Source organism: Emydura macquarii, unplaced genomic scaffold (genome assembly GCF_026122565.2).
Source record: "Emydura macquarii macquarii isolate MOO-44397 ecotype Brisbane River unplaced genomic scaffold, CSIRO-AGI_Emac_v2 contig_1644, whole genome shotgun sequence".
NCBI classification, from domain to species: Eukaryota; Metazoa; Chordata; order Testudines; family Chelidae; genus Emydura; species Emydura macquarii.
This window is the reverse complement of record NW_027131781.1, coordinates 26,533,049-26,555,385: the sequence shown is the minus strand read 5'-3', so window position 1 is coordinate 26,555,385 and position 22,337 is coordinate 26,533,049. Positions and strand designations below refer to the sequence as shown.

The following is a 22,337-nucleotide window of genomic DNA, read 5'->3' as shown; positions in this document are numbered from 1 at the left end:
TCCCCCATCTCAGAGAGCTGGCATGTCGGCTGCCCCTACCCTCCACTCCCCTTTCCAGGGTCCGGCTCTGCCCCACTCCCTGCCCGCCATCCTTTCCCTGGATGCTGACTCGTCTCAGAGCTAGAGATGTGAGTCTACGATACCCCTGGAGCAGGCGCAGCCATGCTGAGGGACTTGGACCCTTTGCTGTGCCTCAGTTTCCCCACCCATGACACAAGGTTCATCGTTTCTAACGGGCCCCGACAGCAGCCTGTTGTTATCAATTGCGGGGGGTGGAGGGGGGTAGGGATGGTTCACAGAGGAACGCGAGGGAATCCTAGGAGGGTGAAGCTCCATTTCCCCACTAAGCATCAGCACGTGGGAGATGCCCAGTGCTGGGTCACGGGGGCCAGGGTGACACGGCAAGGCAGCTCTCACCCCAGGGTGCTGCCAGCGTCCCCCTCCCCAAAGGGGTCTTGCTGCATTCTCCTCTCTGGCCCAATGGGGGGCAGGCACAGGGCAGCTCTGACCTCTGCTGGGTGCCAAGGGGGGCTGCTTACGGGCTCGGGCCGCACGGCTCCCGTGGGCTCCAAGGGGTGTAAGTAAAGCGCTGTGGTCCCTGTCCAGTGCTCTAAGTGCCGCTTGCCGCCAAGCCCCTCCGTCCGCAAGGCCACCTCCCCGCAGCTCGCCCGCATCCTGGCGAGCCTCCCAGCAGAGGGTGGACGCCACAGTGCCGGACACGCCCACCTGGCAGAGGGGCCTCAGGACCTGGAGCGGGCCCGGAGACGGCAGCAAAGGCAGCGAGCAGTGGCCCTGGACACTCAGGACTGCAGCGAGACCAACAACACGCTTGCCTCAGCATGCGGGGCGCTTCGGAGGGGGCTAGCGGCTAGAGCAGGAGGCTGGGAGCCCGGAGTCCTGGGCTCCGGCACAACGCTGGGCTCCGGTGGTTAGAGCAGCGTGGTTTGGGGGCTTCACCAGCTCGGGGAGTTTCCACCCCCAAAGTGCAATGTGTCCGAGGGCTGTGGGCCTGTGGAGGGTTGAGAGAGGAAAGCCATGTCGCCCAGCCAAACCTGCTCTAACTCGCCCCCCTCAACTCGTTCCTGGCTCCACACAGGAAGCTCCAGGTCAATTAAATGGTCAGGAAAGATCTACCAGCACAAAGCCCAGACCATCCAATCCCCTGTGCCCCAAACCTTGCATCCTCCCTGAGGTACCTGCCTTGCTCAGTGCTTGCCTCTGCGGGGACACAACTCTTCAGGGCAGGGGCCATCTTCTTGTTCTGTTTGTGCAGCACCTAGCACAGTGAGATCCAGCTCCACATCTGGGACTCCAGGCGCTACTGCAATGCAAATAACAAATACCCATAATACTAGGGGCTGCCATGTGGCCATCCCACCAGGTGCCCACCCCCATCTCTGAGAGTGTTATCCTCTGCTGAGCCTTCCTAAGCCTACACAACATCTAGTGGCAGAGAGTTCCGCCGGCTCATTGCACGTTGTGGAAAAGAGGTGTTCCTTTTCATGGGATTGGATTCGCTGCCTTTGTCCAGAGCTGTGAGCGTCCCCTAGTTCTTGAGTTATAAGGCAGGGGGACAGCTGGGCCCCATCCCAATCACTATTTTCCACCCCTCTGTAAACAGTGCCAGTCGCTCCCCAAGTGTCTCATTGCTCTCGGAGCCCTGCCCTTCCGTGCCGTCTCTCTGAGTTGGGGGGGACCAGCCGGAGCCCTGGGTCAGGGCAGTGGGCGGGTGGGTTGCACCATGGTTTGGTGGACCATGCGTATGCTCAGTTGCACCATTCCAGAACTCAGGCCTGTCCCTCCTGAGCCGCCCCGGCCCGGTGCTGCTTGTTCCTGCCTGGGTCTCATCCCCCCGTCCCCGCCAGCTGAGCCCTGGGATCTTGAGGGACGGGGTCATTTGCAGGCCGCGGTGTCCGAGCGCTGATTTCCTGTTCTCGCACTGCAGGGCTCAGCCCGGCCCCCGGCAAAGCCCTGAGCCCAGCGCTCATGTGCCGGGTGTGCGGCGACACCAGCAGCGGGAAGCACTACGGCATCTACGCCTGCAACGGCTGCAGCGGCTTCTTCAAGAGGAGTGTGAGGAGGAAGCTCGTTTACCGGTGAGAGGAGCGCACAGGGCCGGGAGGACACAGCGCCGGCTCTGCCAGGCCTCTCCCCTGCTGGCTGTGGGGCTACCCTTGCCTGGGCCTTGGCACCCAGGGGGTGGCATCTAAGAGCCCGCGAGGACGGCCTGGTTCCTCTGAGCCTTGGCCCAGGGCTACTGGGACCCACAGCCAGCCAGCACCCGTTCCCCAGCGGCCCTATTGGCTCCATGTGGCCTCCCCTGACATCACAGCAGGGAGTGGCGCTGGGTGCCCATCTCAGGAGACCCCCCCTTTGCCAACGTCTCCGAGTTCAGTGCTGGCCTGACGGCCCTGGAGCCGGCCAGGACAGGGCTGGCTCCCCACCACACCAGCCCTGCCCAGGGGGTCGGTCCCCGTGGCTCCCCAGATCAGAGGGGCAGTGCCATGGCCACAGAGCCGGGCTGTACTGGAGCCGTCTCCCCTCCAGGAGATGCGGCTCAGACCGGCTGGGGGAGATAGGATAGGTCTGTGCTGGGCAGGGGGATGCAGACCATTCCCTTCCCCCCGGTGCAGTACAGGCCCCGCGCCAGCCTGGCACCTCTCGGCCAGGACTCAGACGGGAAACCACGAGCCCCAGCCAGCAGCTGGGTTGGTCACAGGGCCCATTAGCTTCTCAGCTGCGCAGTCACCCACTGGGGCCACGCGGACGGGCCGTGGAGCCGCACGGGGCCGTGGAGTGCGGCTCTGGGACTGGGCAGATTGGAAGGTCTTCAGCAGCCACCCTCCACCCCCCACACCCCCTGCTCCCCCCGCCCAGCTAGCCCAGTGGGGCAGGCACTGTGGGGTTGCTGGGCTGAGGGGCAGGCACTGCGGGGCTCCTGGCAGATCATGCTGCGATCCCAAGGTATGGGTTTGACCCCAGGGTGCCAGCGTCTTGCCCCAGCTGGTCAGTTAGTTACGGGGTAGATGCAGCACCCTGGACGGGGTGAAACACCTCCTCCCCCCAGGTGCCACACAAGGAGGGCTGAGGTAACAGGACCTGCGCTCATCTGCCCCTCAGGTGCCAGGCTGGGACGGGGATGTGCCCTGTGGACAAAGCTCACAGGAACCAGTGCCAGGCCTGCAGACTGAAGAAGTGCCTGCAAGCTGGCATGAACAAGGACGGTGAGTGCCGGGGGTGCCCGTGGAGAGGCCACGCCCGCAGCCCTTAGACTGGGAGAGCTTCAGGGCGAGGCCCTGGGCCGTTGCTCTCTGGGCAGTACCAAGCGCCCCTGGCATAGGCAAGGAGAACATTGGCCATGTTGGCCAGGGAGCTGCCCGCGACAGCGAGAGTCCCTGGTGCGGGCAGAGGGGCGCTCAGGGCAGCAGAGGCTGCTTGTGCGAGGGGGAAGAGGCTGTGGGCCAGAGCCCACAGCTGGGTGAGAGGGTGGCCCTGGCCCTTGCCGTGACTAGGTCTGCCTGGCCGTGCGGGGGGAGAACGGTACCAAGGCTGAGGGGCTCGGTGAATGGCTGGGAAGGCATTTGCCACCCTCAGTTGAAAGGACGGGGCAGAGGCCGGCGCCCATCTCGCCACACGCCTACGCTGTAGGGAGACTTGGGGCAGGCACAGCCTAGGGGGTCTTTGCTCCAGTGCCAGCCCTCGGCCCCCCTGCCCCTAACCCCTCTGCTCTGCGTCCCCAGCCGTGCAGAACGAGCGCCAGCCCCGCAGCACGGCCCAGGTCAGACTCGACAGCATCCAGCTGGACACAGAGCTGAAGCCTGCGCACCTGGCCACGGCGCGGGAGGCCCCTCCACCACCCTGCCCCACCCTGCCCAGCCTCAGGGCCCCTGGCTCCTCTGGGCCAGGCACCCTGGGGCCCCAGGCTCCCACTCCCCCGAGCAACCACCGCTTCATGGCCAGCCTGATGACAGCCGAGACCTGCGCCAAGCTGGAGCCCGAGGACGGTGGGTCGCTGGGGGGCAGAGGGGGATCAGGGTGGGATGGGAGGCTGCGGCAATAGCAGTGCCAGCCTGGGACCTCCTTCCCTCTGTGTGGGGGGGCGCTCAGCTGTCCGGCCAGCCCAGCCCCCTTCTGGCCCAGGCTGGACCTGGCTTCTGGGGCCTCCCCCAACAGTGGTTGCCCACTCTCCACCAGGGCCCCACAGACATGCCCTGGCCCCACTGCAGTGATGTGGCAGGGACTCGGGGCCCTGGCCAGAGAGGCCTCCATGCCACCCAGCTCCCCCCAGAGCCATCGTGCCCCCGTAAGGCAGCCCAGGCAGCCCTTCCCATCGGTGCCCAGAGCAGCCGTGCCAGGGCCAGAGTTCAAAAGGCTGCCTGATCTCGGCGGCAGAGGCGCCTGGTCCCAGGGCGCTGTTAGACAGCAGCTGCCTTCCAGGGAAATTGGTCTCTCTCAGCTAGGGCCGTGCCACGCAAAGCTCTCATGTAGAGTCCAGGGCAGCCCCCTTTGCAAACCCACACTGCCCTGGCGTCAGTGCAGCTACCCGGGGAGCGGGCACCAGCCACTCAAGTCCCTGCAGGGATGAGCCCTAAGCAGAGCTTCCCTCTGCCTGCCAAGGTCCTGTGAGCCTCATGCAGTGCAGACTGTGTCTGCAGTGCTTAACCGCCCAGCCGCTCCGCCCCTGCTGGCTCCCCACTGTTTCCCTTCCTAGCTCCTGCAGGGCTTCCTTCTAATGAAAGAGGTGCTGGAGATCAAGCCATTTTTTTACTTTCATAACGGATGCAGCAAGCCCAGAGGGGCCGGGGCTACAAACGGCCTGGCCCAGAGGGGCTGGGGCTGAGCCCTGGCACAAACGAAGCACTGCCTTCTTGCCTCGTGCTCATCCTTTCTCCCTGCACGGCTAAGACAAGGAGAGGAGACGTTTCACTTGGCTCATGGTCCCACTGTCCCAAGTTCTCGGGCAGGCAGGGGACCAGTGCTGCACAGCCAACAGACAAACAGAAATCAGGGAAAGCTGGCTAATGTTGGAGGGATTTTGGGGTGGGGGGGGGAGAGAATGGGTTGGTTTTATCCCCCCTCGAATTCAGGCTGCCCATGTGTCTGCCCATGAGCAGCAAGACTCAGACCAGCCCTGGCTTGGTCCCTGAAGGAACTGGGGCAGTTTCTGTGACCTCTGCTGCTGTCAATGACCCAGCTGTTCCCCTCCCTCCAGCCGACGAGAACATCGACGTGACAGGTAACGAGCCGGAGCGGACCTCGAGTGAGTGCCAGATGTCCCTCTACCCATCCGCCAGCCCAGAGAGCGTCTATGAAACCTCCGCACGGCTCCTCTTCATGGCGGTGAAGTGGGCCAAAAACCTGCCCGTCTTCTCCAATCTGCCCTTCAGGGACCAGGTGAGGAGGGATCCCAGCTGGACTAACGGGGCTGCCATTTAGCGCACGTTGCAAAGGCAATGCCAGGACTGGACAGCCTGGCTCTGAATAGGTAGCAGACAAGACAGCTCTGGGCACGCGAGCGCTCACCATCCAGGGAGTGCTTTTCATCCGTCTGTACTCACCTTCCACCTGGTGGCGCTGCAGGGCTAATCCTCCTCCCAGAATCACAGGCCCAGAGAGGGAAGTGATTTGTCTCAGGTCACACAGGCAGCCGGTATATGCTGGGAATAGAATAAGCCAGTCACTGTGCATCATTACACAAGGGTTGGTTTGGTTGGTACACAAAGACCTCGGCCCTCAGCACCATGGCAAACACCACGAAACCCCCTTTTTATTAAAGGAACAGAAAAGAAAGAAAACCAGTGAAAGCCTTTGAAATGTAACGTGCTAAGTGAGGCGTTCGTCTGGACATCCAGGACATCCCTTTCCCCTTAGCTGCAGAGAGTTTCTAAAGGAAACCCTTTTCCTCCCCCTTTGTTTGACAGACTCTTAGATGGTTTCAAAGCTGGTAACAACTGACCTTTTGGGGAAAAAAGAAGTTAGTTGAGCTGGGCTGTTGATCAAAGTCCAATCCCACTTCTCAGAAGACAAGACACACACACACACACACACACTCACAAGTGGAGAGAAAAGAGCAGCAAAGGCAGGAAAGGCAACGTCTGGCTCTGGCGTTGACGCTCATCTGCAACCTCATGGTTGGACCAACACAAGCCCGGCACACAGTCTGATCAGCCATGCCAAGACCTGGCAAACTCATACCAGCACTGGGCTGTTTAGGGCATCGCTGTTAGCTGCCTCTTTCTGCTCACAGCAGTGTTGGCAAATATAGTCCTGGCCAGCTAAGCCAGACTCTTCTCAGACAGAGGAAAAAGGAGGGGTGGGAAGAGAAGAAATTAGTGTTGGGAGGGAAAGGGACACGTGGGGGCAGGGAAGGAGGGAAGTCTCATATCCAAGGTGGTGTCTGTGACCCGTCTGTGCCTTGGGTAGCTTCCTGAAACTGCCAAGGTCAGGGCAGGCTGCAAAAGGAGAGCAGATTCTCCCAGCACTGGTGGGTGACACTGAAGTCAGACTTCTCAACCAGCCACGAACAGTGCTTCTGATTCCACACACTGGTTATCAAGAAGTCAAAATAAAAATACACACAGCCCCTTTTACTGCATTTCAGTTTCTGGCTCCTAATCGGCCACTAGGTCCAGTAAAGAGATCAGTTATTTTTAACTCTATGCTCTTTACCAAAAAGGTTTCTCCTGACCCCAAAGGGTCAGCCACAGTACCAGATCAATGTAAGTTTAGATCTTACCCAAAATACCACGCTGCCAGCCAATCCTTTAGTAACTAAAACTAAAGGTTTATTATACAAAGAAAGAAAAACTATAAGAGAAATGTTAAAGGATTGAAGCAATCAGACAAACACAACTGATTGGAAAGTCCATATATATCAGGTTTCTAGTAGAATTGCGGAGTATGCAGGCTTGTATAGTCCCTCTGGTGTACATCCAGCACCTGGATGGGTCTCAGTCCTTTGTTTCACAGCTTCAGTTCAGTTCAGTTGTAGATGAGTTGATCCAGAGGTAGGCTGGAGACTAAAGACAAAATGGATGTGGTGCAGCTGCCTTTTATGTCCTTTGGTCTTTGCTGTGCTGCTTGTGGAATTTTACAGGAATAAGATGGAGTCCAGAGTCACATGAGTAAGTCCTGGTGACTCATCAGGTATATCCCTGGCTTCTCCCGCTGGGCCCCCTGTACCTGTGAATTTCTTAACGGGCAATTAAGCAGACTAGTGCTGCAGCCGTCCTGTCTGGGGTGTCACCCAGACACAGCACAATTTGAAATACAAATATATCAACCATATCCATAACTTCCATTACACATATACCACATGAACATAAACATCATCATCTTACTTAGCACATTATAGCCTTTCTAACAGTACCTGACGCAGCATCTCACATGAATTATTATGATTTTGACATATTGATGTTAAATAATATAATAAATGCCCCCCCGCAATCCAGCCAGCGTGACAGTGTCATCCGGGTCCCTGTCTCCGGCCCGGTCTGCTGAGGATGAAGAAGGTCCGAGGCCCCAGGAGATGGTGGGGGTGGCACCCATGATGGTGGAGCTTGCTCCAGGAGCCAGTTTTTCTGCAAATGTCTCTTTCAATAAGGACCCGCAAAGGGAGTGACAGGCGGAACAGCCCAGCCCTCACTGGTTTGTTCACCAATCAGGCCTAGTTCCCAGCAGACTGGTTTTGGGTCATGAATTTCCGGTCTCACATTTCTCTCGTTTGCCAGGCATGATCTGAACACACTCCTTGAGCTCTGGCAGGAGGCCTGGCCACTCGGACTCATTCACTCGGTCGCCTTGTTGCGCCCGTTCCCCATCAATATTTGTCACTCCAGGTTATGGGGGCACCTTACGAACTCACAGCCACTGTTCACAGCTGAGCTCACCGTTAGGGCAAAGTTGTAAACCCAGTTATCAGCACAGAACCCAGCTCTCCTCACGTCCGCTCCTGAGCCACAGCCGCCAGGAACAGCTGGAGAGATCATGTGCGTTTGGAGCACACTAGCCTTCCTGCTGCCGCTGGCGGCTTTCACTTTGTGACCAGTCTAATGCATGTGTGGCTCGGAGCAGCAGGTGCTCCAGTGGGATGTGTGTCTAGGGACAGCCGTGGCAAGAGCCGCCAGAAGCACTGAGTGTGTGAAATGCAATATGTTATCAGCGCAAGTCAGAGTGCCTGTGTGCCTCCGCTTCCCCGTCTCTAAAAGGGGAACAAGCATGCAGAGTGTTGTCCGTGACATGCTTTGCACTAGCGATCAGGCGAAGCCATCACCGTCACTAATGCTAGGAGCTCGGGTGTGCAAGGAGGAACTTTTGCTTCTCAGCTGTTGCTCTGTGGCTCACTGCAGACTCCCCCATGATGTGGGCTCCATTCAGAGACGTGCCCAGTGTTGCTGGGCCAGATGCGATCCCTATGGCTCATGCCTGGGCAGCTGCAGGGCATGGCTGGCTGGAAAGCTGCTATCGAGTGACTGTAAGGTCCTGGGGTGCAGGCACCCACGTCCCTGCCCCTCAGAGGGAACCAGACCAGTTTGAGTGTGCGGCCACCCTGCCCTCACTTCAGCCAGGGGAGTCTCTCCTCTAGGCTGAGCGGTGAAAGCGTGAGCCTTGGAGACAAGAGTGCTGCAGGCATGCTGTCCAGCTAATGCCCCTGCCTGCCACGTAACAACTCCACTGCTGCCCTCTCTCCTGGCCGAGGGCTGGGTCTCTCGCACTTACCCCGATGGCAAGTGCTCTCGTCCAAATCATTTGGCCAGAAGCCCCCTGCTCGTGGCTGAGCCGCGAGAGCACAAGTCGTCCCACCCTGTGATGTGCCCGTCTCAGCTCAGTAAGGGCACTGCTGCAATGCTGCACTGCTCATGGCCCAGCCTGGCTCTGGCACGTGTGGCTTCAGACTTAGCCCAGGGCACGGGCTGCAGGGGGATCCCTGCCATCTGGGCTGCCCCAGCCCTGTGTGGCTTTGTAGTAGCTCAGTAGCTCTGCCAAGGGTGGTGACCAATGGGGACTGCTGCCCTTCACCTGGGAGTGTGGGACAGCGTGCCCCGGGGGAGTGGTGCTGTGATGGCACCGTGTAGGGGGTGGTCACGGGCCACTGGGCCGGTGCCATTCAGACCTAGTGGCAGGTATGGGGGCGGGGGGTGGCAGCTGCTGTGCAATCCGCTCTCTGAACACACAGAAAGTGACATCAAAGGGGGTCGAATCTCTATTACAAAAGCAGCTACAGGCCCAATCTGGCCTCAAGGCCCCCCGTGTGCTAGGTGCTGTATGTACCTGTACCCCCACATTAGTACCCCCCCCCATACACACCTGTAAACCTCCCCCCCCCCCCCACACCCTCACAGAAAAAGATGGCCCCGTCCCACAGCTCACATGTTCCTTCCTCTCACTTGCTGACAGGTGATTTTGCTGGAGGAAGCCTGGAGCGAGCTGTTCCTGCTCTGTGCCATCCAATGGTCCATGCCCTTGGAAAGCTGCCCGCTGCTCTCTGTGCCGGAGCTCTCCCCCAACATCCACGGGAAACTGGTGTCTGCCAGCGTGGACGTCCGCATCCTGCAGGAAACCATCACCCGCTTCAAGTCTCTGACCATAGACCCCACGGAGTTCGCGTGCTTGAAGGCCATTGTGCTCTTCAAACCAGGTGAGCCCAGTTGGTGCGGCAGGACCGTGGCTAGGACCGGCCACAAAGCAGGCAGGCCTCTCTCTCATCTCCTTGCACCCCTCAGTCCCGACCCGCAGCCCCTGTGCTCCCCCCCCGGTAGCCCAGCTGCATCCTCCCCCTGCAGCTCTGTTAACGCCCCTCGGCCCCACTCCGCAGCCCCTTTTGCCCACTGCTCTCCCAGCCGTGGGCTCCTCCCACACAGTGCTTGCCCAGCCCCTCAAGCCTTTGCTCTTTGTGGAGTTCCTTTCAGCAACGGGAGACACAAGGTATTTTAGAAGGGAGCAAAGCACAATTAGACATTGGCCAGAGGACGTGCTGGCGGAGGCAGGTGCCACAAGGGCTTTCACTTGCTCACTTAGATGGACCGATCTGGTTTTGAATTCACTGGCCTCCCTGGGGGCGGAGCTCCTTCCAACCCATGGGTATCTTGGAGAAGCAACCCCTGGCCCTGGAAACACAGGTTACATCAGTCCAGGGCCAGCAGAGCATCTTCAGGTCCCTCCCAGCCTGTGTGAATCCCATCTGGAGCCCAGACCATGAGTACCCCAAAGTCAGACCAAGATTCAAATGGTGAGAGATGCTCGTGCCGTGAGATCCCCCCGAAACCACGACCAGCGAGACCCTCAACTCTACCCATCAAGGGGAGTATGACCTGGGAGGGAGCGGACAGCAGTGGCGGAGGATGATCGGGCCCAGGGCCTTTGCACCCTTGCTCAGTGGGCTCCTGGGAACTCTGTCACCCTTCTCCCCCCGTGGCTGTCATCATCACAAAGGCTCCCTGGCCACCCGGCAAGGCACGTGACCCCACGCATGGCTCTGAAGAGGTGGCATTCTGGACCGTCTCACGGTGGTCACAGACAGAGCCCAGCTCCCTTCCTCTCCACTGCCCAGGAGGCTAGACTCACTCACTCACTCAGATCCGTGCTTGCTCTGACTGGAGGGACTCTGGGGAACGACTTTCACCTTTACCCATTAGATCAGGCAATGCCCTGGGAGCCAACTCACAGGCTTCCCCTTACAACAGCTGCACCAATGGCTTTTTTCAGAGAGAAGGGAGGACGCTCCATGCCATTCCCCTTCCGCCTGCTGTCCCAGGAAACTGATCAGTTCTGTGTCCAAGCCCTACCTCCATGGGCTTTGCCAGCCCACGTGGCTGCTTCACCCAGTCACACCATTACCTCCTTATGAGTGCCAGACCCCAGATACTGGGAGCTGACATGCGAGCGTGCCCAGGCCAGCCCAGCTTCTGCACATGGTTTCTGAAGACGCTCAGCTGTCTCTCAACATATTAACGATGCTCCCAGTGCTCATGTCATCCGCAAACGTCCAAGCACAGCCTTTATAAAGGCACTTCCCTAGAGGGAACAGCCCTGTAAACTGACTAAAAACAAATCAACCGTTGTTACTCAGTCTCCCTGGCCTGACTGGCTCTGCAGCTTAGCAACTCCTTCCCTGCCCTGCGTAGGAAGCTGTGTTCATTTGGGAGCAGCCAGGGGGCTGGTGAGAAGGGAAGCTTTAGAGCACCCATCCCAGAGCAAGAGGTCAGGGTGTAGGGTCTCCTGACCTGCGAATCCTCTCAAACAGCAGCAGAGGCACCGTCCCCACCGCCAGGCCTCTCCATAGGGCGTTTCACTGGAATACCGGCCTCGCACTCAGCTGAGCCTGTCTGCTCGGGAGGTGCTGCCCGCACATGATTACAGCTCAGCTGGTTCAGCCTGAGATCCCTCAGAAGGGCATTTCCTCACCAGCCCCATGCATGCAGAGGGGCCCCATAGCAGCGCTGCAGGCCCAGGCTTTGCTCCTTGTGGTGGTGCGGGGGGAGTGTACTGCTGGTGGGACCCTCTAGGCTGCCCCCAGGAGGGGAGTTTGGTTGTCCTGTCAGATCTCGCTGCGGCTCAGTGTGGGCGCCGCAGAACAGTCCTGATCTCGTTACAGAGACCCGAGGCCTGAAGGATCCAGAGCAGGTGGAGAACTTGCAAGATCAGTCGCAGGTGATGCTGGACCAACACAACCGGACACACTACCCCAGCCAGCCTGTCAGGTAACAGGGCTCACACTGCAGACATGCCATTGGCTACGCAGCACCCGCCTGTTTAGCTCACTGCCTCCCTGCCTTTCCTCCCTTCTGAGCTGTCTAGCCAATGCCCTGCCCCTGCATGGCTTTCCTGGCATGTCCATTATCAATCACTCTCTTCTTCCTACTGTGCAAGCCAGCCTCCATGCTGCTGCAGCTCTCCGTCTGCTGGGGCTCTGGTCCTTGGGCAGCTCTGAGCACCAAGGGCCAGGGGAAGAGCCGAGCTGCCCTTCAGCAGCGTTTCCTGTGTAAGCAGAACACTGAAGTGCAGGTGGATTCACTGCTAGGGGAGTGTCACCTCCTTTGGGGGATGAGTGCCAAGGGGACTCAGCTTTGTGATGATTCCCCCTCACCCCATCAAGGGATCCTAGCTCTGCACCTGCCTACATCTCATGCCCTACAGTCTGCCTGCTCCCTTCGAGGCCTTCTCCACCAATCAACGCCTCCCTCTCTGTCCACTCCTCCCTCCTGTGCACCAAGAACCTCTGCTTCCTCCTCCACATCTCTCCTCAAAGGAGGATGTTCCTTCTTCCTGGCAGTCCCCCATCTCCAGCTGGGGGCTTCCTGCATGCATGTCCCATGGTTATTTACAACAAAGCCCCAAAACATGCAGAACGTTAGACCTAAATGTGTGCCAACCTACCTGGGCCAGGAGGACTCTTCCACCACTCCCTTATGGCACTCACCCGCTATGGAATCTGTCCTAGTTTAATTGTGGGCGTATCAAGGCAGAGACTTGCTCTTTTCCATGTCTTTAGCACCATGGATGCACAAACGGTTCCTCTCTTGAGCAGCTCCCCTAACCCAGGCTTATATCCATTCAGTCCCATTCCTCCTGCCCATCAAAGGCTGGCAGCCCTGGCATTGAACAGGTGACACTGTCGTTGAACTGCTGTATTTAGCACAGTCAAATGTGCCAGCCCTTACTTAGAATATTGGCTACACAGTGGTTCCTCCAGGCGTGGTTGGGAAGATTAGGTAGGAGCCTACAGTCAGTTCAAGTTGACGGGTCATGTGTACTTGTGAAAAGCACAAAATATTGCAGTGTTAGGTCCTTACTTTCCAACTTGAACTTTGGCATTACGCTCAACAGCAGATGGGTAGGTAGGTTGGCAAATTGCTCTGCATTTTCATGGACACTTGGCCACACACACTTTGATGGCTCAAGTGCATTACACAAAAGGGCAACTTGTTGAGAACAAATAAAAGGGAAACACCCCGGGTCAGAAATTTGAAACATTTTTTCCTCTCTGTGAGCTTTGTTTGGGCAGTGTCTCTCGCCAGGGAATGACTGACTCATTGTGATATTGTTAGCCATCTGATCCCCGCTGCCTGAGCTTATGTTAAACACAGCAGAGTAAAATCAAAGCTCTCCCTAACGGATGCTCTCCCTCTGGGGAGAGTGCCTTGTGCTTAATAGCTAACCAAATCCACACTGACTCTTCTCTGTTCTCCTCCAGGTTTGGGAAATTGCTCCTACTCCTTCCCTCCTTGAGGTTTATTTCCTCAGACCGGATTGAGCTCCTCTTCTTCCGCAGAACTATTGGGAACACTCCCATGGAGAAGCTGCTCTGCGACATGTTCAAAAACTGACCTGTCCTCTTTGTGACCAAAGTCCCTTGATGTGGGGATTGAGGTCTTCCTGGACCGGCACAAACGTTATAGTTCCAAGCATCTGGTTTCCAATGCACCGAACCAAAGAGCAGGTAAAAGGAGCGTGGAGATCCCGCTCAGTCCTGCGTATCTTCCAGTCATGACATAGCATGGCTCAGGATGAATCTGTTCACAAGCAGTTGCAGTTAACTGGAAATTGTTTCCCATCAACATTCAGATCATTGTGACCCATCTGGAGTTTCAATCACTCCCACATCTGTGAAGAAGCTCACACAGCAGATGCGCTAACTGACTCAGTATTGAATAGAAGTTTACAAGCTTATTTCACCTCCATTAGCTGAACCACAAGAATCAACTGATACCTGCCTACCAACCAAGATAAAACTAGTGTTAAATATGTGAAGAACACTAACTCATGGTGGAAAACCAGGACACTGTACTAACACCACCCCAGCGGGGGTGGGAAAATGCAGCTGATGATGCAAAGTGAGGCATGAACTTCAGCAAAATTAGTGAAAAAGTGCAAGTCTGAAAGAGGTCAAGGCTCAGAACCCATATCACATGGAGGAAATGCAGTTGATCTTCCTGGGAGAGGGGGAAATCTTCACACTTGCCTTGCCATGGCACAGATGATGGCTTAGCAGGGTCAAGGAAAAGGTGTGTCAGTTGTAGGGGAAAGAAATGAAATGGCCTTTGGTATTTGCTGAAATGGGGGATAATCAGCAGCAAAACAACATCTATCCAAACCATGTTAAGATTACTTTTCACTGGGGATTTCCCACCACATGCCAGGCTCTAACAGGTGATCCAGACACTGAGTTTAAGGAAGACTGGTGTTTAACATTGGAGGCATTGTCTGTTATCCTGAAAGAAAGGTTTATGGCATCTTGCATTCTCTCTCGATCTAGGAACACTTGGTGATGGCAGAAAGCCTATCACTGCATGTGATCTGAGAAATGTAGGTGAAGTTTGCCGAGAAATTGAAACATGACTTTGACTCGTAGTCTCTGTTTTGAAACCCTAATTGCAGCTAGGAGCCAAAGATCTGTGATCTCTGCTACGGTGTCTTCTGAACCCAAGAGCCTTGTTTGTGCACTAGAGGAGGAAGGCTGCTGATGTGGAAAAGCTGCACCATGGGGGAACATGACTCAAGTGTATCGACACATATTGCACTGCAGGGCCTCAAGGGCGTTCTCGCTATCACAGCAGCCAAGTGGGGCATCATGATCTGATAGAGGGATGGTTTGGCAGTGCCTTGCAGAAGAGAGTAATGGATTGTTGTTCTCATGAGAGAAGGACAACTGTTATAGGTGCCGTCACCACGTCAAGAATGCTTGACAGGCGTATTTGCCATGAGAATGGTTGCCTGCATTAAGGCCATAAACTCCTCTCTTTGGAGACGACAGTGGTAATGTATGTCCTAAGCATTCACCTGGCTGGCAAATGCCAGGGATCGCAGGGCTATTGGGCTCAGTTGAATGGCCAGTGGAAACTCCTGATTCAATGCACTTCAACCAAGAGGGCACGTGTGCGGGACACAGCAATTTTTTTTTTTTTTAACAAATAGTCCAGCTCCTTTGTATTTGTACACATCCATGTCATATTTCCAGAGCCCCCTCGCCCTGCAGCTGCCAGCGGAAGGTGTGCTGTCTACTGAGTTGGTGTAACTAATAAAGTGCGCTCTTTGGAAGTGTTTTGTTTTCCCTCCGTTTAATCCTACTTCCTCCTGTCTGCCTCCCACTCACCTCCACGTGGAGAAGCAGCCAGTCTAACCCTGAACTCACTCTACTGCATAAGACTCTCCCTCTCGCAGGTCATCTGCATTGCAGCCTATTGCTAATCACGAATCGAGTTAAAAAGGTTTCTGCCGTGTTCAGCACAGAGCAATGCCCAAAGCGAGGGCCGTAACGGCTGTGTGCCACAGCTAAATGCAAAAAGAGGGGCCTCATCTGTATTTTTAAAATATTTAAAATACAGATGAGGGCAGCTGCCACTGCCACGGCCCTCCTCTTTATTTGTATGTGAATGTGAAGCTCATGAGATGCCAAACTAGTAGTTCTGGAAATGGAATTCCTCTTCATCCGCCTGTCAGGTACAGCAAAGCCTCTGTGCATTACCTGGAGGGACCACTGACTGCTAGGGGAAAGCGGGGGTGTTCGCTCACCTTGGCCCAGTCAGTCTTAAGTCTTTCTACTGATACAGGCAGCAGCAGAGCCAACTAGTGGCAACTCTGGCTGTGGTTTTAGTGATATGGATGCTGGATTGAGCTCTAACTCATTCCACAAAGGGGATCCGACAGCTGTACCACTTTAGGTCACTTACCTACCGCAGCTGAGTTGGATCAGTGACTTAAAGATGAGACACTTTATTTTGCATGACCACATCCCAGAATCCTGAGGGTGGGGAGCAAAGGTCCCAGCATGCACTGCTTCAGCTGGACTCGTGCGGCGAGGCCCATAGCTGCCTCCCTGCTTTTAAGTGGATGGGAGAGTGGCTCTGCAAACTGATGTCAACTCCAGCATGCAGTAAAACTTGCAGCATTTGTCTGCCGCACAGGGGAATTACTGGTGACTGTCGGAAACTGGGAGTCATGGACTTCTAATGGCTTTATCCAGTTGCCAGTGATGGCTACACAGTCGTCTGTGACTATTTCATCCACCACCCTGAAGGCAGAAATGCTATTAAACTTGGAAGAATAGTTTCCCTCTCCTTCTCCCCCAAGATCATGAGCCCCAGCTCTGAGATCCAGCCACACGCCATTTTAGACAAGGAGCTCATGCTTTGCTCATTCAAGGGATGCAGTGGCAACTTGTCGCCTTCTGTGCACAACTGAAGCAGCCACCCATGTTTTCAATACACACTGGGGCTTCATGGAAACTCCAGGTTTCAATTGCTCAGATCTGTCTCAGGGGCTATATGTCAGGACTTTGCAAAATGTCTTCAGAATGCACCTGGGCCCCATTAGATTGAAGTCTGTCTTGGAGAAGTAAGCAGGACACATGTACCCTGTTCCTGCTCCTCTGTTAAGCTTTAATTGTCTTACCTGGGTGCTAGACTTGGCTGCCTTCCTGATCCCTGCCAATGACTGAAAGCCACAAGTCAAAGGAAAGTGAATCTGGAGGGGTTGAGAGCAATGTTCCCATGTCATACAAACTACATCAATCACTGTCAGTCTTTACTTTTTAATAGCTTTGTTCTTTAATAAGCTAGGGGTTATTTGTTCATAAAGTTGTTTTTGTACAGCCATACAGTATATATTTAAGAAATATTACACAAATTGCACTTTATACATATGACGGCCTTGTTCCCGAAGGGAAAAAATAACATTAATTAAAAAAATTAAAGAAAACCTACGGACATGAAATTACAAAGTGCCATCTGACTGCAGAGTGGCACACAACCTGGCTCTGTGGGCAAGATAAATCATTCTCCTTTATATAATTATTCTTTTTTTCTAAACAGGTAAAATGTATAGCGCGTATGACACAGGATAATATATCCTTTTACAATACAGACTTTGCTTTTTAAATTTACACTCAGCATACTTATAAATTACTTAAAAAATTTCCATTACAAATAATAATAATTAATAACAATATGCAGCCCATATCCTTTCCAGTGGTAAGTACATTCACTTGGTACAAGGAGTGTATCATATCTGAGAACCTACCGCTTGACATGACAGGACTGGAAGACAGGCGTCAGGCTTAAACATGGACGGGGAACGAAACATAGGATTGGTCTATCCTGTGCCTGTGTTCAAAATAATAATTAAATGACGACAAAAAGAGAACAGAGTCTGGACCCACTAAAACGATTTCACTGTCCCCCCCAATCCCACTTCAAGACACGAGAAAAGGAACGTGGTGATGGTGGAGGGGGGGGTGGGGGGGTTTCTGGCTGAAATGAATGTGCTTGGATTGGAAGAAAGGAAAACTTGGGCACATACATGAAGCCTACAGTTACTGTTGCAGAACTTGAATGCATTCTTTGTGGAGGGTCAAAAATCTTGAGAGCAGCAAAGGGGGATGTGTTGAAAGCCACATTTTCATTCAGCGTTCCTCTGTGTGGGCATCGCCTTTCTAACTCCTCAAAGGTGAACCACCATACACATTTGATTTCAGACTGTTTGGTGCTTAACATTTTAATTACAAGGGCTTATGGAATTCCTCCTTACCAACAGCACTGGGGAGAGGGACAGACAGATCCTTCCTTAGTCAAAACAAAGCAGGGCTTGATAAATTAATGTTGGATCCCCTTATGCTTGTCCAGTATTAACAATCTTACACCTCTTCAACTAATGTTAACTTCACACCTGGAGCTGAGGCAGCTTCCCATAGCTACTTGTGTATCCTCCAATAGCCCAATCGGAAAGACTATAACAGCTGCCTGCCTTGTAGCTTCTGCTCTAGTACATGAGTGGATGAACGCTGCTTCTGCAGGATTGGATACTGAGGGACTGGGGGATTCCAGGCTTAATTCCTTGCCAGGAAATATTAGGTACGGCTCTGCAGAGGACACCAACATGTCCGTGCTTTTGTAAAAACTTCATTATGTCCCTCCCCATCCTGACCCATACCCATTGCTTCTGCAGAAACTCATAGCTCAATAATCAACATGGTAGGAACCTGCACGTCAGTAGATGCAAAACCCTTCAGAAGAAGGTAAGTAGGAATAATCCCTGTTGAAAACTGAGCCTTTGTCATCTTTCTAAGAATTCTATCTGCAGAGCCAGCATAACTAGATTCTCTCTCTATCAGATGATGATCCTAAAAGTAACTCTGTAAAAGTGGCTCCTTCATATATGCTCCCAAAGTATCCTCCGGGTCAGCCTTATGCAGCCCCACATAAGAAAAGCAAGCTGTGTGCTATTCTGCCCGAAGGCTCCTCAGTGAAAGTGCCAGCAGCATTCTGATTCCACCGTTTTACTGTGGGTGACTACACAAAGTGTGAAGCAGAAAAAACAGCCTGATTTTGGGACTGTGCAGTTCGAAAGCTTGTGCTTGGAATTTTAAACACAGCAAATTCCATATGGAAATCCCTGGAAGAACAACTTGAAGCTACTAAGAGGAGATTTTTACAGAGTGACTTTTCTGATCATACCAGATTTTTAAGTGCAGTTATGGGTTTTTTTAAACAAAGACTATGTAAAAACAGCATATCCTTCCTCGACAAATCTGCTCCCTGTGAGTATTCAGTCTCCTCTGACTCTACTGATTAGATATGTTTTTACTTCTTTACACTATTAGCTGTGCAGAGCCAACTCACGCTAAGGCTGTACGTGCTAGAATCTTTTCTGGCTTGTGCACATCAGAATGGTTAACTAAGTTCTAGTTGCAAAATCCATTGTACCGGTAATGCTACACAAGCCAGATAAGAACGCAGCTTGACTCTCAGGTCCCAAGGGAAATTTGGAGGGCTGGTGGTGAAGGAAAAAAACCCATCTTTTCACTTGTGAGCAGCTCCTATTTATTGTGCCCAAAGTTAGCCGGTCTGTATGTGTGTTTAAAACTGCACTCGATTTATTACTCTGCATGGCATCAGTTCATTTAATTCCAGTTAATACAATAGCATATTCTATCCACTTCATAAGCATTTTTTTTGTTAATCTTATAATTGGCTTCTGAAGGGTTTGGGTGCCCTGTAGTGTTTCCTTAGTTACTTTCCACCTTCATAACCACCACCCACCGTGCCAGGGGTTTCTTGATTGATCTGTAAAACGGCTAGAGACCTATTCACCCAGCAACTTTAGAATTAATGAGTCTGATGTGGTTAAATCCATGGAGGTCAAAGCAGGAACTGCAAATCCCTGTCCCTGGCTCTATGTCATCACCACTCTTGTAAAGTGGCCTAAATTACATTTTTTCACTGAAAAAGAAAAAAAAATAGAAAATCCCTCTAATGAAATGCAGGTTCAACCAGCAAAGGAACATGCCAAAATATCACTCCCCAACAGTGAAGTCTGAAAGGAAGGAATCATTAAACCTTCTACCATTACAGGCAACTCCAGCAGACTGACATTTCCCCTGGGTGCTCACCCATGTACAAAACCAGGTGCAAGCTCAGGAAGGCTCCTTCTGAAGGGATATACACAGTTGAGAAGCCAGGCTGCAGACTTGGTTCTGTACTGGAACGCTACTCAAGGGAGGCAAGGGAAGGGGTTATTGGGAGTTGCATGATACTTTGAGTTCCACATTATGGAGGTAAAATAATAAAACCATTACCCGACAAAATTATGAAATGCAAATATCTTTCCCCCTTACTCTTGGATGCTGGAAAGGTACACAAACCAGTGCTCCTATTCTGACACTGCTGTTTTAAGATTTTTAATTAGGAGTATCAAGATTAGAACCACATTTGGCTTTAGAACATTACCCAGGACAGAACTAGCAGGTCCAATCCAGCATTTATTCATCCAATTATTCTAAATGGGGGTCCTGAAGTCCCTTCTAATCAATTCCTTCTCTCAGCATCTGCAAATGCCTGGCTGCTTAGAGAAATGGACTGGCATCTGTAACCATTTCCCTGAGTCATGCTCTGGGATTGCTGGTCTTCATCCATGTGACTGTGGATGCAGACTAACATGTATGCGGTCAGGTAGCGACATCCCCATCAAGTTCCAAACCACTAAGTGTCCTCCTGGACGACTGCCTCTAAGCTTACTAATTACATTCCTACATATCTGGTTTTAAAAAGTTTCACAGTAACATCTGTGCTGGTAGCAAGTCACAGGATGATGTGATGAATGACAAATGTAGCCTTGATCGGATTACTCTACCACATGGTTACGACAGAATGACACTGTTCGTCTTACTCTAAAGAGACCTAGTGAGAACTTTTTAAACAAACCTTTGTCACAGACTTGCCTTGACAACAGGTGTCACACTGACAACGAGAGGTGCACATGCATCAGCTTCTCACACTTGCTAAACAGTTTAGGCAGGTTGCTAATCTCACAAATATTCAGTGTGCTGAGACATGATGAATGGGGTGATGCACTGTGGTGTCATTTCTTTCCCTGCAATAACCGTAGGGGCAAATTCTACCATCCCTCACTTCTCCTTTCTTTTCTTGGCAAATATGTTCCATCTAGGGGGGGAAATAAAAATAATTAAAAAAATATTTACAGTGAACTTCAGTAACCAGAATATTAACAAAAAGTAGTCCTTGTGTTTTTTTCTTTTTGCTTTTAATACTGATGATCTGAGAAAAGGAGAGAAAGTTGGTTAGGTCACATTTTAAAAACAGATTACTTTGGGAAGATTTCTGTAACACTTTTCCATGCATTTGCTTTTGCTTTAATGATGCAATTAAAATAGTGATGTTTTGTCTCCATGAGTTTTGCTGCATGGCTGAGAAGTTCCTGCCCTCCACTGGAACCGTTCGCCATCATTCACTTGGTAAGTGTTTACAAGTAGGCAGCACTGTAGGGTTGTGATGTGGTTGCAATGTTTTAGATTTGTATTTCTGAAGGTTCCTCTGCTTTTTAGAAACCCTTCTTTGTGCCTTGATCACAGGATTAGTTATGGCTATTGAAAATTCGGCACAAGTATTTGGCTTGAACTAACCAGGAGTCAAACTGGCATTAGTTTTTCTGACATAACAACAAAAATAAAATCACTCTCTTTTCATTGAAGGTTTGTGTGGTGGGTGTTTTGAGACATGCTCTGATTGCTTGAATGGAAATGATAGCTTTTTATTATCACCTGACAACAATATGGAGTGCATTATAAATAGCTCTGAACAAAGCGCTTGGTCTACTCTTTGCTGTGATTCCTTGCTGTGAAGGAGTTTATGCTTCATCCCAGCACAAACACACAAACCCAAAGTCTGCAGCTTTCACCAAGCTCCCCAAACTCCAAGATCCTGTTGGCGTTACCTGGCGGCTTGATTTTCCCTCTCCCTGTTTCCTCTGTTGAGAAAGACAAAGCCAGGTGCTGATGGGAAGTAAAACAGAGCTCACCAGCAATTCTTCCCCCAATTTATTTTCTCTTATTCTGAGTCCCCAGTCAAAAAACCTGGCAGGTTTTGAGTTCCAAAATATTAAAAACAGCTAAGGCCACTGCTGAAACTGTCCCCAACAGGCTTCTGTTAAGAGTTAGTCTCCTGCTCCCTTTAGCACTGGCAATGCAAGGCTGGAAGCCCAAGCAATTAGTGAGTAAATGCTTTGCATGGGCAACTGGCAGCAACTCTACAATGGTGGTGGTGGCGGTGATGGTGGGGGGGAAGATACCAAAGGCGAGATGCTATCACTTTTCTGCAGCTATGGCAAGATTTTGGGCAACTGGTTCACACCATGAACTCGTTGTTCCCAAAAAGAACCAGCTGCTGGCTGCTGCTGCAGTCGGCTTCAGTGTTTCTTTTCCGGCCTGCCCCAGCCGCCCCTTCTGGGAGCTCTTTGGTTTTCTGGGGTGAGTTTTTCACATTCTTCAGTTTCTGTTTGCCTTTCTCAGGGCTGAACGTCCCCCTGCTGGTGAACTGAGGCCTGTCATCTAGGCCCCGAAGCTGCCCTGGTAATCCTTCAAGTCCCAACCTCTGGTCAGCGGTATCACCAGGCACAACTGCTCGGTAGAAGGGTGATTTGGAGTACATTTGGAATCGTTTCCTGGTCACGTGAGGTAAGCAGGATGAGGAGGATGAAGACGGAGAAGAAACTGAAGAATCCCCTGAGTCCAGAGAGTCTTGCTGCTTCCTCAGGTGCCGTCGAAACCTGCTCGTGGATTCAGTCTTGATGGGCCTGAGTGAACTAAGTGCTAAACTTCTCTCTGATAGAAAGAGAGGGGAGAGAATGAGAAGAGACACACATGGCTGCGTATACAGTAGTGCATTTCCATGTAATTCTTACTATCTGAGTGTGAATTTGCTGAGCATGTCAGGAAGACCATATGCGATTGAACTGGAAAAGAGACGTGACCAACCCTCTGTGCCTACAGGTTAACATTTGAAATGGTTACCCACAGTGTGTCTGGGGCAATCCGGTGTCTGGGCAGA

At 52.7% G+C, this 22,337-nt stretch overlaps 2 protein-coding genes across 4 annotated transcripts in view; one reads left to right on the top strand and one right to left on the bottom strand.

Annotated features, from left to right (window-relative positions):
• Positions 1 to 1,977: 1,977 nt before the first annotated feature.
• On the top strand, positions 1,978 to 13,325 carry NR2E3 (nuclear receptor subfamily 2 group E member 3). Its single transcript, XM_067556142.1, has 8 exons — positions 1,978 to 2,096; positions 3,121 to 3,224; positions 3,741 to 3,860; positions 3,906 to 4,004; positions 5,213 to 5,394; positions 9,397 to 9,637; positions 11,594 to 11,699; positions 13,193 to 13,325. The coding sequence occupies exons 1-8, from the start codon at positions 1,987 to 1,989 to the stop codon at positions 13,323 to 13,325; spliced, it is 1,095 nt and encodes a 364-aa protein (XP_067412243.1). The 5' UTR covers positions 1,978 to 1,986.
• A 3,187-nt stretch (positions 13,326 to 16,512) lies between these two features.
• The window catches only part of MYO9A (myosin IXA), a 372,546-nt gene continuing 366,721 nt past the window's right edge, over positions 16,513 to 22,337 (bottom strand). For all 3 annotated transcript variants that reach the window (XM_067555993.1, XM_067555992.1, XM_067555994.1), the window contains one exon: positions 16,513 to 22,111. In XM_067555993.1, the coding sequence (XP_067412094.1) occupies positions 21,636 to 22,111 (476 nt within the window). In that variant the 3' untranslated portion in view covers positions 16,513 to 21,635. The remainder of the gene's footprint in view (positions 22,112 to 22,337) is intronic.